The sequence below is a fragment of the Dipodomys ordii genome, unplaced genomic scaffold, assembly GCF_000151885.1.
Source record: "Dipodomys ordii isolate 6190 unplaced genomic scaffold, Dord_2.0 Scaffold170, whole genome shotgun sequence".
Classification (NCBI taxonomy): domain Eukaryota; kingdom Metazoa; phylum Chordata; class Mammalia; order Rodentia; family Heteromyidae; genus Dipodomys; species Dipodomys ordii.
In genome coordinates this window covers 1,200,103-1,214,319 of record NW_012267386.1, presented here as the reverse complement: position 1 = coordinate 1,214,319, position 14,217 = coordinate 1,200,103, and the positions used below count along the sequence as shown (strand labels likewise).

At 40.3% G+C, this 14,217-nt stretch overlaps 1 protein-coding gene across 1 annotated transcript in view; it reads right to left on the bottom strand.

The window, feature by feature from the left end:
* Positions 1-14,217, bottom strand: part of Cpne8 (copine VIII) — a 293,419-nt gene that overhangs the window by 73,656 nt on the left and 205,546 nt on the right. Inside the window, exons 8-9 of the mRNA XM_013033475.1 lie at positions 7,044-7,107; positions 591-694 (exon numbers count right to left, since the gene is read on the bottom strand). Coding sequence (XP_012888929.1) covers positions 591-694; positions 7,044-7,107 — 168 coding nt within the window. The remainder of the gene's footprint in view (positions 1-590; positions 695-7,043; positions 7,108-14,217) is intronic.

The window sequence follows — 14,217 nt, the reverse complement described above, 5'->3', positions numbered from 1 at the left end:
AGCATTTAAGTGTTCAGTTGAAAAAAAAACCCACAAGTGTAAATATCACTATTTCAAATTTCTATAATACATCATTCTTCCATAGTACTGAGGAAGATAGTTTCATGATTTTATTAAAAGGAAACAAAGTGTTCCAGGAAACTGAAAATTACCTTAAATATCAAACATGTCTTAAAATGCTTACAAAGTGGGGCTGGGAAGGTGGCTCAGTGGTAGAGTGCTTGCCTTGCATGCATGAGGCTCTGGGTTCAATTCCTCAGCACAACATAAGCAAAAAGAAAAAAGCCGGAAGTGGCGCTGTGGCTCAAGTGGTAGAGTGCTAGCCTTGAACTGAAGAGCTGAGGGACAGCGCCCAGGCCCAGAGTTCAAGCCCCACGACCGGACCAAAAAAAAAAAAAAATGCTTACAAAGTTACACATTGCTCTTGAGATTCAAAAAGTGTAGCTTTTTGAAATCTAGAAATATAGAAGAATATTTTTATGTTATTTAATATGCTAAATGTATCAAATGACTTTCTCTGATCCAACGCTGTATTTCAAATACCTCCCCTTACCATACAGTTAAAATGAAAAAAAGAGAAGTGAATCTACCTGCCATCCTCATTACTTCGATAAAATACAAGAAAAGGATCTGATTTTCCAAAGAAATCCTTCTTGTCCAATTTGTTTGCACAGAATTGCATCAAAACAGCATCCTGAAAAGAAAATTAATTAAACAGCTCAGAAGCTTAGCTATAAATAAACTGGAAAGTGCAACTCTCAAGTAAGACTTGACAAGAAAAATAAAATTGTCATTTCAATGCAAATGGCCAAGTGTGGGGCCTCAGACAGCAGTGAACTACTCTCTAAAGGATTAGAAAACTGAGAATTCCCACAGAAATATTCATCGGAATCATACATGATTTCTTTTTTCTTTTTCTTTTTTTTTTTTTTGGTCGGTCATGGGGCTTGAACTTTGGGCCTGAGCGCTGTCCTTCAGCTCTTCAGCTCAAGGCTAGTGCTCTACCACTTGAGCTACAGCACCACTTCTGGTTTTCTGGTAGTTTATTGGAGATAAGAGTCTCTCTGGCTTTTCCTGCCCAGGCTGGCTTTGAACTGCGATCCTCAAATCTCAGCCTCCTGAGAAGCTAGTATTACAGGCGTGAGCCACCAGTGCCCCACATGATTTCTTTTAAGAACCTTTAACACTGCTCTCTTTTACAAAGTGATTTTAAGCTTATGACTCTAAGTATTCAGTGTTACAAGCAAGGATCTTCAATTATTCAGGTGTATATTTTTATAAGTTAACTTTAAAAACAAATTCCTGTTCACTCTGAAAATAGGTAGTAAGCATACAGGACTACTATGAATTTGATGTTGGACTGTAATGAATAATGATAGACAGGCTATGGGAAACATGATTTATAATCTAGCAAAGGGAAAATTTCAAGCCAGCACCAGTGCCTCATGCTTGTAATCCTAGCTACTCAGGAGGCTGCAATCTGAGGATCATCGAGGTTCAAAGCCATCCCAGGCAGGAAAGTCCATGGGACTCTTATCTCCAATAAACTACTCAGAGAAAGCTGAAAGTGGCACTGTGGATCAAGTGGTAGAATGCTAGCCTTGAGTAAAAGAAGTTTAGAGAGAGTACCCAGGACTGGCAAAAAGAAAGGGGGGTGGGTGGGGATATTTTCTTTTGTTATGTCTATGCTTATGTTGATACAACTACATGTACAAATAATTTTGGTGCTCATTATTTTTACCTGTAATGAAATTACATATTTTTGTATTAATTATTATATCAAACCTCTTCTTGTTGTCAATTGATATATTTAAGCTGTCATAATTAACATTTCACCATTACTAATTGGGTGTCATACCAAGGAAGTTAAACATTTCAATTAAGTAGGAAAAGAACTGTTAAAAAAATGGCAGGACATACATATTTACTTAAAAATTTAATCAAGCCAGGCACTGGTGGTTCACACCTATAATCCTAGCTACTCAGGATCCTCAGAATCTGAGGATCATGGTTCAAAGCCAGCCTGGGCCTTTTTTTTTTTAATTGGAAACTCCTATTTCCAATAAAAACCACCAGAAAACTGGAAGGGGTGCTGTGGCTCAATGGTAGAATGATTGCCTTGAGCTGAAGATCTCAGAGACAACGCCCAGGCCCAGAGTTCAAGCCCCCAACCACCACCACCAACAACAAAAATTAAATCAATAGTTTTGTAGTGTGTGTATGTGTGTCTGTGTGTCTGTGTGCGTGCGTGCGTGCGTGTGTGTGTGTGCTGGTGGTACAGACCTTCAAATGCAGAATTCACACTTGCTAGGTGGGCACTCTATTACTTGAGCAACCCCTTTAACCTTTTTCATGAGGTCATTTTTCAGATAGGGTCTTGCTTTTTGCCCAGGCCAGCCTAAACTATAACCTCCCTCCCTATACTTTATGAGATTGCTGGGAATGCAAGCATATGCCACCATACTGGGCTATTGAGTGAGATGGGGATTTCTAGAACTTTTTAGACTGTCTGGCCTCACACCATGATATTCTCAATGTCAGCCTCCCTATTAGCTAGGATTACAGGCATAAGCCTATACCTGGTTTGTTGATTGCTCTCTCTCTCTCTGCAGGTGTGTGTTGAATAGAATAGAGATTCTATAATTTTTTTCCAAAAAACTAGAGTAGTAATTGAGATTAAATCAAGTGATCACAGTTTGTAATATTACTTGGTAAGAATGTTAATATCTAAAAAGCACTCTGACCACTTAAGTGTTTTGCAATCTAGCCTTATTAAACATTCACTTAAAATTCTCATTATTTTTTCTCAGTAGTTTCAGAAGAAAAAAAATTGAGATTGGCAAGTAAACATGAATATATAGTTAGAAATTCACCAGCATCACTGTGAAGTTGGAGTATTTAAAAGTTTTTTTAAAATTTTTGTGCTTGTACTGAGCCTCAAACTCATCACCTCATAGTCTTGCTTGCTTTTATGTTCCACTGGCATATTTACTAAGATAATTCTAGATATAATTAAACTTTAGCACTAGACAGAGGGATGAAAGTGTCTACTATAGCCTGATGGCTCATACTTGTCATCTTAGCTACTCAGGAGGCAAAGATCTGAAGATCACCGTTCAAAGCCAGCCAGGGCAGAAAAGTCCATGAGACTCTTATCTACAATAAATCACAAAAAAGCCAGAAATGGGGCTTTGGCTCAAGTGGTAGAGTACTAGCCTTGAGCAAAAACAGCTCAGAGACAGTACATAGGTCCTGAGTTCAAGCTTCAGGACAGGAACACACACATACACACACACACACACACACACACACACACACACGCATGCACACAGTATCTACTATATCCTTTATACTATATATTTTCTCTATTGTATCTTCTCTACTATACTTTTACTTCATTTGCATGGAAGCTCTAGAATTGTCTTGCTTAACAGCTCTGCTAACAACTGTTCTAAGCAAGACAATAGATTTGAAAGATGTTTAAAATGTTACTTGATCATTAATACAATCAATACTCTAATATTTTGGTTTTATTTCAAATAAAGCTGAAAACCATCAGCTTCCTGAGCAAACAGTGCATACTTACATCAGAACCACCTCATTGAACTCAAGATTTTGACAAAATGAGGTTAATATTACCATAAAGAATATGTATCTATCCAGGCGCTGATGGCTCGTGCCTATAATCCTAGCTACTCAAGAGGCTGAGATCTGAATGTCATAGTGCAAAGCAACCTAGGGAGAAAAGTCTATGAGACTCTTATTTCCAGTCAAAGGCTGGGCTGGAGGTATGGCTCAAGAGGTAGAGCATCAGTGAAGCAAGCAAGCCAAGCAAGCACAAGGCCTTGAGTTCAAACTCTGTTACCAGCAAGAATACATACCATAAGAACAATAAACTTGCTTTTCTTTACATCTTTCCTTATGCAAAGCATATATTATCATACATGTGTACAAATTCAGAGACCAGAACACTGACAAAAATCATTGGTGCCATTTAACCAGAAAAATTTGCTAAATGGGTAATAGTTCCACATTGAAATAATTGCACTGCTGTATAAAATATTTTTTAATACATGATCAAGTTCCAAGTTATGGTAGTTGGTTTTCAGAGCCAAATAAAGTTTAAAAGATATTTTAGTGGCTGGCTCACATTTATCTTTTATTCCTTCAAGTATGACAAAGTAAACCTCAGAGTAATCTTGAGACATGATAAGACCAAGTACAAATTCATAGCAATCTAAAACTCAATTATGTGTGAAGACACATAATTGTGTATGGATTCAGGGATGACCTTGATTTTAATGACTTAAATTCTAATATTCGTGTGTGTGTGTGTGTGTGTGTGTGTGTGTGTGTGTGACTCTGGAGACTTGAACTCAAGGCCCGAGCAATGTCCCTGAGCCTTTTATGTTTTTAATTGTAAAAATACTGTACAGAGGGGTTAAAATTACATGAGTAAGGTAATGAGTACATTTCCTATCAAGCATTGCTGCCTCCTCCTTAGTTTTTCCCCTACCATTCCTTCCCTCCCTACCTCAACAACTTCTCCCTGCACCAAGTTTTAAAGTTCATTTTCAGCATAGTGTCTTGTACATCTCATTGTTACAATGGGTCAACCTGTATCCTTTTTCAGCATTTTGTTATTTCCCTTCCCCTCCCCAAATTAGAAAAATGCACCAAACAGGGGTTATACCATGGGGGAAGACCAATATCAAATACAGTGAAAACAGGGGTTATCCATGGGGGAAGAACATACAAGAGAAAAAAAATCACATAGTACATTTTAAGTATGTTAAAAAAACAATAGCAAGAAAGATAAAAACACTTGTGTCCCTGTCTAGGGATTCATTTCACTTACCATCTTATATGGTCATATGAACATAGCTTTTCAACTTTTTTGCTTGTCCTAGATTTATACTAGTTATTGCAAATAAGGGAAACCATGGACCTGGCTTACTTCACTTAATATAATTTTTTCCAAGTCTTTCCATTTCCTAACAAATGGGGCAGTGTCATTCTTTTTGATGGAGACATAGAATTCCATTGTGTATGTATACCACATTTTCTTGATCCATTCATTTACTGAGGGGCATCTAGGTTGGTTCCATATCTTAGCTATGGTGACTAATGCTACAATAAACATAGTTGTGCTGGTAGCTTTAGTGTGGTCTTGTTTGTGCTCATTTGGGTAAATGCCCAAAAGTGGGATTGCTGGGTCATAGGGGAGCTCTACGTAGAGTCTTTTGAGGAACCTCCATACTGCTTTCCAAAGTGGTTGAACAAGTTTATACTCCCTGTCGCTGAGCTTTTGTGCTCAAGCCTAGCAGTCTACCACCTGAGCTACAGATCCACTTTCAGCTTTTTGGTAGTTTTTATTGAAAGTCTCAAGGACTTTTCCTTTCCAAGGTTGGCTTTGAACTGTGATCCTCAGATCTCAGCCTCCTGATTAGCCGCGATTACAGTAATGAGCCACCAGTGACCAGCTTAGTTCTTAATTATCTCCACAAACCTATTACTATATATTTTCTATACAGCACTTCTTTTCTTTTTCTTCTCTCCCTGCAACTCTAAAAGATATGTAACCAATTAAAACATTCAGTTACTATCATTTACACTAACTCATATCTTGGCCAGTCTATACCACTTGAACCACAGCTCCACTTCTGGAGCTGAGAGAGAGAGAGACAGACAGAAAGACACTTCTGGAGCTGAGAGAGAGAGAGACAGACAGAAAGAGAGAGAGAGAGAGAGAGAGAGAGAGAGAGAATGTGTATGGTTAATTGAACATAAGTGTCTCAAAGACTATCTTGCCCGGGCTGACTCTGAACCCTGATTCTCACATCTCAGCCTCTTAGCTAGCTAGGATTATGGGAATGAGCTCCCAATGCCAAATTGCACAAAAATAACCTTCTGGAGATAGTAACTCTAGCTTTCTACATAAAAATGATGGCTAAGGCACATGTAGTAGTGACTCTTGGTATTCTCTGGAACTTTCTGTTCTTGAAATCATCACAAAGCAATGAAAAATAAAAAGACCTAGAGATATAATCCAGGGCAGATGTTTTGTTTTGTTTTTCCCTCCAGAAATATCAATTCCCAGAGATGCACTGGAGCACACGAGGAGACAAACCAGACTTCGGACTCGGCAGGTCACTGTTGTGTCCAGTGTGTAATGTCACAACTGTCACCTCGTTTCTTGTCAATGGTGAAGTCACACAGAACATGAGTGAGTGAGTGTATCAGCAAGAGTCAAAGGGAAAAAAAGCCATTCTCTAAAAGTATACAAAAGGTATTATTCTAAGAGTCAAACTCCTAGTTGGAGTGGTAGCCTGTCCTTCCATGGAAGTGGGGGCTGCTTAAGCTGTCAAAATGGAAACAATATAAAATTCTAAAGTCACTCAGCTAAAATGAAGAGGAAAAAAAAACATTACTCAAAAGGGAATCCCACAAAATTATACCAAGTCCTGCCAGAGACTGGTGGGCTCATGCCTGTAATCCTGGTTACTCAGAAGGCTGAAATCTGAGGATCACAGTTTGTAATCAGCCTGGGTAGGAAAGTCCATGAGACTCTTATCTCCAATTAGCCAGCAAAAAGCCAGAAAAGGAGCTATGGTTCAAGTGGTAGAGAGCTAGCCTTGAGTCAAAAAGCTTAAGGACAGATCCCAGGCCCTGAGTTCAAGCCACAGGACCAACACATATACATACACAAAAAATTGTACCTAATCTTCAAATTATCACTTATTGAACCAATAAGTGACAATTCCTTAGACTAATATTAAAAAACAAAGTTGGGATTAGACTTCTTTTGGGGCAATGAGGTATTGAAACCACACCCAGGACTTCACATCTATTAAGCAAAGTTGTCCATCAATGAAACCCACTACAAGCCCAGTACTTTTTATTTTTTGTTTAGTGGGTTCTGAAATAGTTGATCTCCTCTTTTGGACTAGTAATGTCTGGTCAAAATGCTTCATTTTTCAAAGGGTAATTTTATCTCGAAGAAATACTAGAAATCAGTTTTGAAAAAGAAAAAATATACTCACCCTGCAGCAATTTAATTCCTCTGCTGTAAGGATGATTGTCCCACACTTCCTCCCTGGAATTCCTCTAAAATGACAAAGAATGATTGAACACACATTACTATTTCCTATGAATATACTATATAAATAGGTCGGCTCTTCTCTAACAAAATATATTCTATCCATGAGTACCTCTTGATGAAGAGAAACTTTTCACATTACTTCCAATATGTTAATCTAATACTGAAAAACTGCAGTATGTGGATTGGATCCTTTGTGTCTCCAGACTCAAAGAACAAGTCTATGGACACTGAGGGAGAAGTAAAATGGCCAAGATTTACTGAAGAAAAACATAAACAGGATCAACTCCTCCTGCTAGACAGGAGTGTGGCACGGGAGGCTCAGCCTGAGGCCTGGTGTGCTGAGTTAATAAGGCGACCGTAGGACAGATCTATGGGGCTCTCGGGATCATTGGCCAGCCTGCGGGCCAGGGCAGTCCCCAGAACCAATCAGGAAGCTCCACATAGCCTGCACAAGCACTCCATGCACCTTTCAGACCCTCTGATTGGGTGTCCGTTCTGGTCTACACCTCTGGGATCCAATCAGTCCACTGCAAGCAGGGCAATGGGTCCTGGGCTATGAAATGAGGTCCAGTGGGCTGCATGAGTGGTTGCACAAAGCCAAGGGATGCGAGGCAGAAGCTCGATGGGAGAAGGCCTTTGCCCCCGTTACCCAGCGGCCTCTCAAATTTTCTACCAGAGAATCTTCACTGCCTCCAAACTGTATGGCACACACACCCATGTGCAATGCAAAGTAACAGCACAAAGCTTCCTCTTAGGGTGTCCTCTTAGTTGTCAGACATTATTCAAACCCGTCTAAAATCCTGGTTTTCATTATTTCCCTTTCATTTCGTTATGATGGTCACTTCTTTGTGTTTATATCTCTTCTTTCTGTGCATTTCTAGTCTCTGGCATACTATAATGCTTACTACGTCTCAGGCTTTCCATATTCCTAGATAAAGCTCCAGTTTTTCCTGGAATAAAATCTTACTGTAATCCTACTTCTCTTCCAGAGAAGAAACATTTAATTTTATATTGGTATCAACCCTTGCTTTCAAGCTTATGAAGTGTTTTGTGAAGCAATAGAGCACTAGCCTTGAGCAAAATAAAGCTCAGGGACAGTATTTGAGCCCTGAGTTCAAGTTCCACAACTGACAAAATGATAGTAAATAATGATAATAATAATAAATCATCAATAATCTATTGCTACATGTGTGCACCCATTCCTCATATATCCTCATGAGAAGAAAAATGGAAGTCTTAATATGTCTAACAAGGCAAAAAAGAAAAGTTAAAATATTATGAATTGTGTATACAGCAATAAATTTACATTCATTCTAAAACTGCTCACTCCCTCTGCCCAAAAAGTCTCCTGGAGTGAGCTATTCCATGCCTTCGTAGGGGTCCTCCGAAGGTTACCTCTCCATTCACCAAATCTTTCCCCCTCTCTTAGCGCCTCCCAGCATGAAAACTGGATGGACTAGTCAGGATTTCCCATCTTCAGGGCTTTTATGACTAAAAGTTCAACTCACTTAACTTTGTACATTTGTCTTGGAATAATTCTTAAGAGTTTAGCACCTTTTCAGCCTCCTTAACTTTTCCTAATCTCGTTGTATCTTTCTTATTTCTGTCAGGATCACAAGATGTATAGAGTCAGCATTACAGCAAACTAAACAGCTGCGCTGGGCATGAACCTGAATGAACACACACACACACACACACACACACACACACACACAAATGCTGAATAAAATATGCCAAAGTCTGTGTGCTGGGTACCAAAGTCAAAGATAAGCAGAACGGAGGCCTGGGAATTCACACCCAAGTCTCCATGGCTTATGGTTAGTTAGGGCATCAAAATGAATGAGTAGGGGGCATGGAAAAGGAATTCACACCTTAGCATAAAGCTTGGATTTGTTTGCTATTATTATTTCTTGGTCAATATTGGGGATTGAAGTCAGGACTTCATGTTCTCGCTTGGATTTTATTTTATTTTATTGTAAAGCTGCTGTACAGAGCAGTTACAGTCACACGAGTAAGACAATGAGTACATGACTTGTCGAGCATTGTTACCCATCCCTTGTTCTTCTCCCACTATTCCTTCCCTCCCCCACCTCCCTCACTCTTCCCCTACCCAAAGTTTTAAAGTTCATTTCCAAAATACTGTCCTGTGGGTATCATTGCTGCAATGGGTCATCCTCTGTCCTTGTTTCAGCATTTTGTTATTCTGCTTAGACAAATGTATATACAAGATGCAGGACACCAAAATCAAGTAGGGGAAATGCAACAGGGGGAAGAACACACGAAAGAAACAAAAAAATCATGTAGTACACTAAAAACAACAGCAAAGAAAGACCTCTTGTGTGCAGCATGACTATGTTTATTGCAGCATTATTCACCATAGCTAAGATATGGAACCAACCCTCAACTGAGGATGCCCCTCAGTAGATGACTGGGTCAAGAAAATGTGGTATATATATAATGGAATTCTATGCCTCCATCAGAAAGAATGACATTGCCCCATTTGTTAGGAAATTGATAGACTTGGAAAAAATTATACTAAGTGAAGTAAGCCAGGCCCAAAGAAGTATAGGTCCCATGGTTTCCTTCATTTGCAATAATTAGTATAACTCTAGGATAATTTTATCAGATGAGCAGAAAAGCTCAAAAGCTGTGTACATATGACCATATATGATGATGCTAAGTGAGATGAACCCCAAGATATGATCACCTGGCTTTTTTTCTCAAGGACGGCAGTCTACCACTTGAGCCACACCTCTACGTTTGGCTTTTGCAGGTTAATTGGAGGTAAAAGTCTTACAAGTGGGGATTTAGCTCTAAGGAAAAGCATTGCCCAGCAAGTATAAAGCCCTCAGTTCAATCCTCATCTCTGGAAACACACACACACACACACACACACACACACACACAAATCAGGTCTTGTAGATTTGTCTACTTGAGCTGGGATCTGCAGAACTCAGCCTTCTGAATAGCTGGGATTACAGGTGTGAGATACTAGAGTCCAACTAAAGCTTAGATCTTAAGATTATTAACACCTGATTCTAACATGAACTGCACGTAAGCATTTATATCAGAGGGTCTAATGAAGCAAATCTCTGCTTAAAATCTGGTGATAAGTGAAAGGAAACAAACTCTCCTCAGAATCCAGGACTCAACTAGATCTGCAGCCTTGTTGATAGGCACTGGTAGCCACCAGCACCTCCGGGGTGAGGTTCAGCTCAGGTTCACCTAATTACGGCACTGGGTAGCATTCAGGTCCTCTCTTTGATGAAGTTGGTTTTAAAAGTCCAACCTAAAATACTCTCACTTTAAACTGTTTAAAAATATATGTACAGGCCTGGGAAGGTGGCTCAGTGGTAGAGTGCTTGCCTTGCATGCATGAGGCCCTGGGTTCGATTCCTCAGCACCACATAAGCAGAAAAAATATATAGATATGTACAAGAGCTACTGGTGGCTCATGCCTGTAATCTAGCTACTCAGGAGACTGAGAGCCAAAGATTGCAGTTTGAAACCAACCCAAGCAGGAAGGTCCATGAGAGTCTTTTCTCCAATAAACACTCAGAAAAAGCCAGAAGTGGTACTGTGGCTCAAGTGGCAGAGCAGTAACCTTGAGCACAAAGGGATAGCACTGGCGCTCTGAGTTTAAGCCCCAGGACCAGGAAATGAAACTCTGAAAATACAGAGAACAGAAATGATCTCCCAGAAATGAACTCAACCATAGAGAGTCAATCCATTTTTGACAAGGATACCATCCCAGTGCAAGGACCGTCTATGCAATAAACTTTGCCAAGGAAAATAGATTTGTGTCCACAAAAGATGAAATTGGGTCCTAAAATTACATCATATACACCCTCAAAAGTGTATTCATGAGCTAAATATAAAGCCAGAAAACTACAAAAACCCTAAAGAACATGGCAGAAGCATTCCTTGGCCACGATCTTTTGGGCATCCCACAAAAAGCACAGGCCAGCAAGGCCATAGCAAGTCAACAAAACTACACAAAACTCCTTCCTAGCAAGGGATACATTCAGCAAAAAGAAATTGGAACCTATAGATGGGGTAAAATCCCTACATAGTATCTATGTGATAGACGGATAGTCAAAAAATTATAAAGAATAGAGAAAATAGACCAATGAAAAAACAAATGTACCAACTTAGAAAAGTGGAAAAGTCTTGAATAGACATTTACCCAAAGAAAATATACAAGCAGCTGACAGATGTAAAAAGGTGTTCATGCCAGGCACCCAGACCTCAAGCCTAGAATCCTAGCTACTCAGGAGGCTGAGATCTGAGGATGGCAGTTCAAAGCCAACCCAGGCAGGAAAGTCTAGGGAACTCTCCTCTCCAATTAACGAGCCAAAAGAAAGCTGAGAGTTAAGTTGTGACTCAAATGGTAGAATGCCAGCCTTGGGCAGGAAAAGCTAAGGGACAGCACCTGGCCAGGAAAGACTATGAGACTCTAATCTCCAATTAACCACCAGAAGGCTACAAGTGGAGCTATGGTTCAAGTAGCAGAGCACCAGCCTTGAGCAAAACAGCTGACAGCACCCAAACCCTGAGTTCAAGTTCTAGTACCAGCACGTGCGCGCACGCGCGCGCACACACACACACACACACACACATATTGTTTACCACCATTAATCATCAAACCTACTAAGAGACTCTTAAGATGGCTGTTATCAAAACTGTTATCAAAATGTGGTTTAGTGGTAAGAGTGTTTGCCTGGCATGCTTGAAGCCCTGGGTTCGATTCCTTAGTACCACATACACAAAAAAAAGACAGAAGTAGTGTTGTGGCTCAAGTGGTAGAGCACTAGCCTTGAGCAAAAAAGAAGCTCAGGGTCCTGAGTTCAAACCCCTGGCCAAAAAAAAAAAAAAAATCAAAGGTTAAGAATAGGTGTGTTATGAAGTTGCTTGTCAGCTCCGGTTCTGGGTTGGGTTCAAGGGCCTGACCTTTTCTTTCTCTGCTCACTCTCCCTTTGCTTCCTGCTGGCAATGTGTCTGTCTGCATAAAATTGCAAACACCTTTGTGGATCTCTGGCACATGTTATGGGCAAGGGAGTCTCCAGATCATCCTTAGGTAAATAATTACCTAGATTTGATGCTGGAACCACTGAGGGTATCTAGGAACAATATATTCAGCCTCTGGAAAGAGGACTTTTTTGTTTTTTGGCAGTGGGGAATGTAGAGGAGTGTAGGCTTGAACTCCGGGGTTAGGTAATCCACCTTAGCTTTCCCACTCAGATCTGGCATTCTACCACTTGAGCTACTCCTCCACTTTCAGCTTTTTGGTGGTTGATCGGAGGACAGAATTTCACAGACTTTCCTGCCTGAGCTGGCTTGGAGCTTCAACCCTCACATATCAGCCTCCTGAGTAGCTAAGATTCCAGATGCGAGTCGCCAGTGTTTGGCTTGGGCTGCCTCTGAGAGTGATTTCAGAAGGCCCCAGGTAAATACTACATGGACACACAGGAGTTGGACACAATTAACAGGTCCCAGGAGCTCTCTGCTGAGGGAGCATAGAAGACAGCAGCCTGCAGACTATGAATGGACTGGCCGTGGCCAGGCAGTGACAGATAGTAAAGAGAAGAGGAGACAATCCATGATACAAGCGCACAGGCAGGGAGACTGGGAAAAAAAAACTGAATCCTGCTTTTCCTGAAGGAACGACGGAATTAAGGAATCATCTTGAATACAAATTTACCAACAGGATTTATGGTTTTGACCAATCTTGACTCAGCAACAAACACCCAAATTACAAGGTTCAGGGGATGTGACATATGCCTTTAGTTGTTGTTGTTCTGTTTTGTTTTGTTTTGTGCCAGTACTGGGGCTTGAACTCAAGGCCTGGGAGCTGTCCCTTAGCTTTCTCTCGCAAGGGTGACACTCTTCTACTTGAGCCACACTTCCATTTCCTGCTTTTTGCTGGTTAATTGGTAAATACGTCTGTCATGGATTTGTCTGCCTGGGCTGGTTTCGAACCAGGATCCTAAGATCTCAGCCTCCTGAGTAGCTCTGATTACCACATAAGCCACCTGCACCAGGCTGGCAGAGGCTTTCATGAGGAACGAACAATAATCCTAAACCTTGTCTATACTGTATCACTCTCTATCTGTTGGGGCAAAAAATAGTGTAAGAAAATTCTAGATTAATATGGAAAAAAATTAATTAAAAAATATTAATGTAATCATCAGAGTTACACAGTGGCACAATGAAAGTTTATATAACACATTTTGGTAACACTTCGATAATAAATGTGTAAGAACACTGTTTACAGTTGATCTGGGCAAGAAAATGACTTGAGCACTCAGAAAGAAAAGGAAGTATAGAAATAACCAGCTAAAACTGGCCCTGAGGGGAGGGATGCTAATTATGTGTTATTGGAATATACCTGTACAAATCTGTTATTCTCAATGCTCTACCACGTGAGCTATATAGTTCCCCTTAAGCTTTATGGTTAATTGAACAGAAAAGTCTCACATACTTCCCTGCCCACACTGGCTTTGAGTTGCAATCCTCACATCTCAGCCTTTTGAGTAGCTAGGATTACAGGAGTAAGCCACTGGTGCCTGCTTAAATTTGGACCAACATAATTATTGAATGAATATTTGTAATTCAGTTATGTTTAACTGTTATCTCGGCAACAAGAAACTAAATGTGTGTGTGTGTGTGTGTGTGTGTGTGTGTGTGTGTTGGTGGCCAGATGTGAATGCTGCTATATATAACTTTTACATCAAGTGCACAGTGGAAAATAAATGCAAAAGAAAATAAATACAAGGGTGGAGTGGAAAATAAATGCAATTCAAAACTATAACATGTTCACTGACAAAACAGAAGTGGTTCAGTAGCATCAACGGGGAGTTTATAGAGATTTTCTAAGTAGACATTAGATAAAAAATCAGTAATATTTATCCTGGCACAGGAGGCTCACACACAGAATCCTAGCTACTCAGGAGGCTAAGATCCAACGGTCATGCTACAAAGTCAGCCAGGCATGAGAATCCATGAGGCTCTTTTTTTTTTGGTCCGGTCATGGGGCCTGAACTCTGGGCCTGGGCACTGTCCCTCAGCTCTTCAGCTCAAGGCGAGCACTCTACCACTTGAGCCACAGCACCACT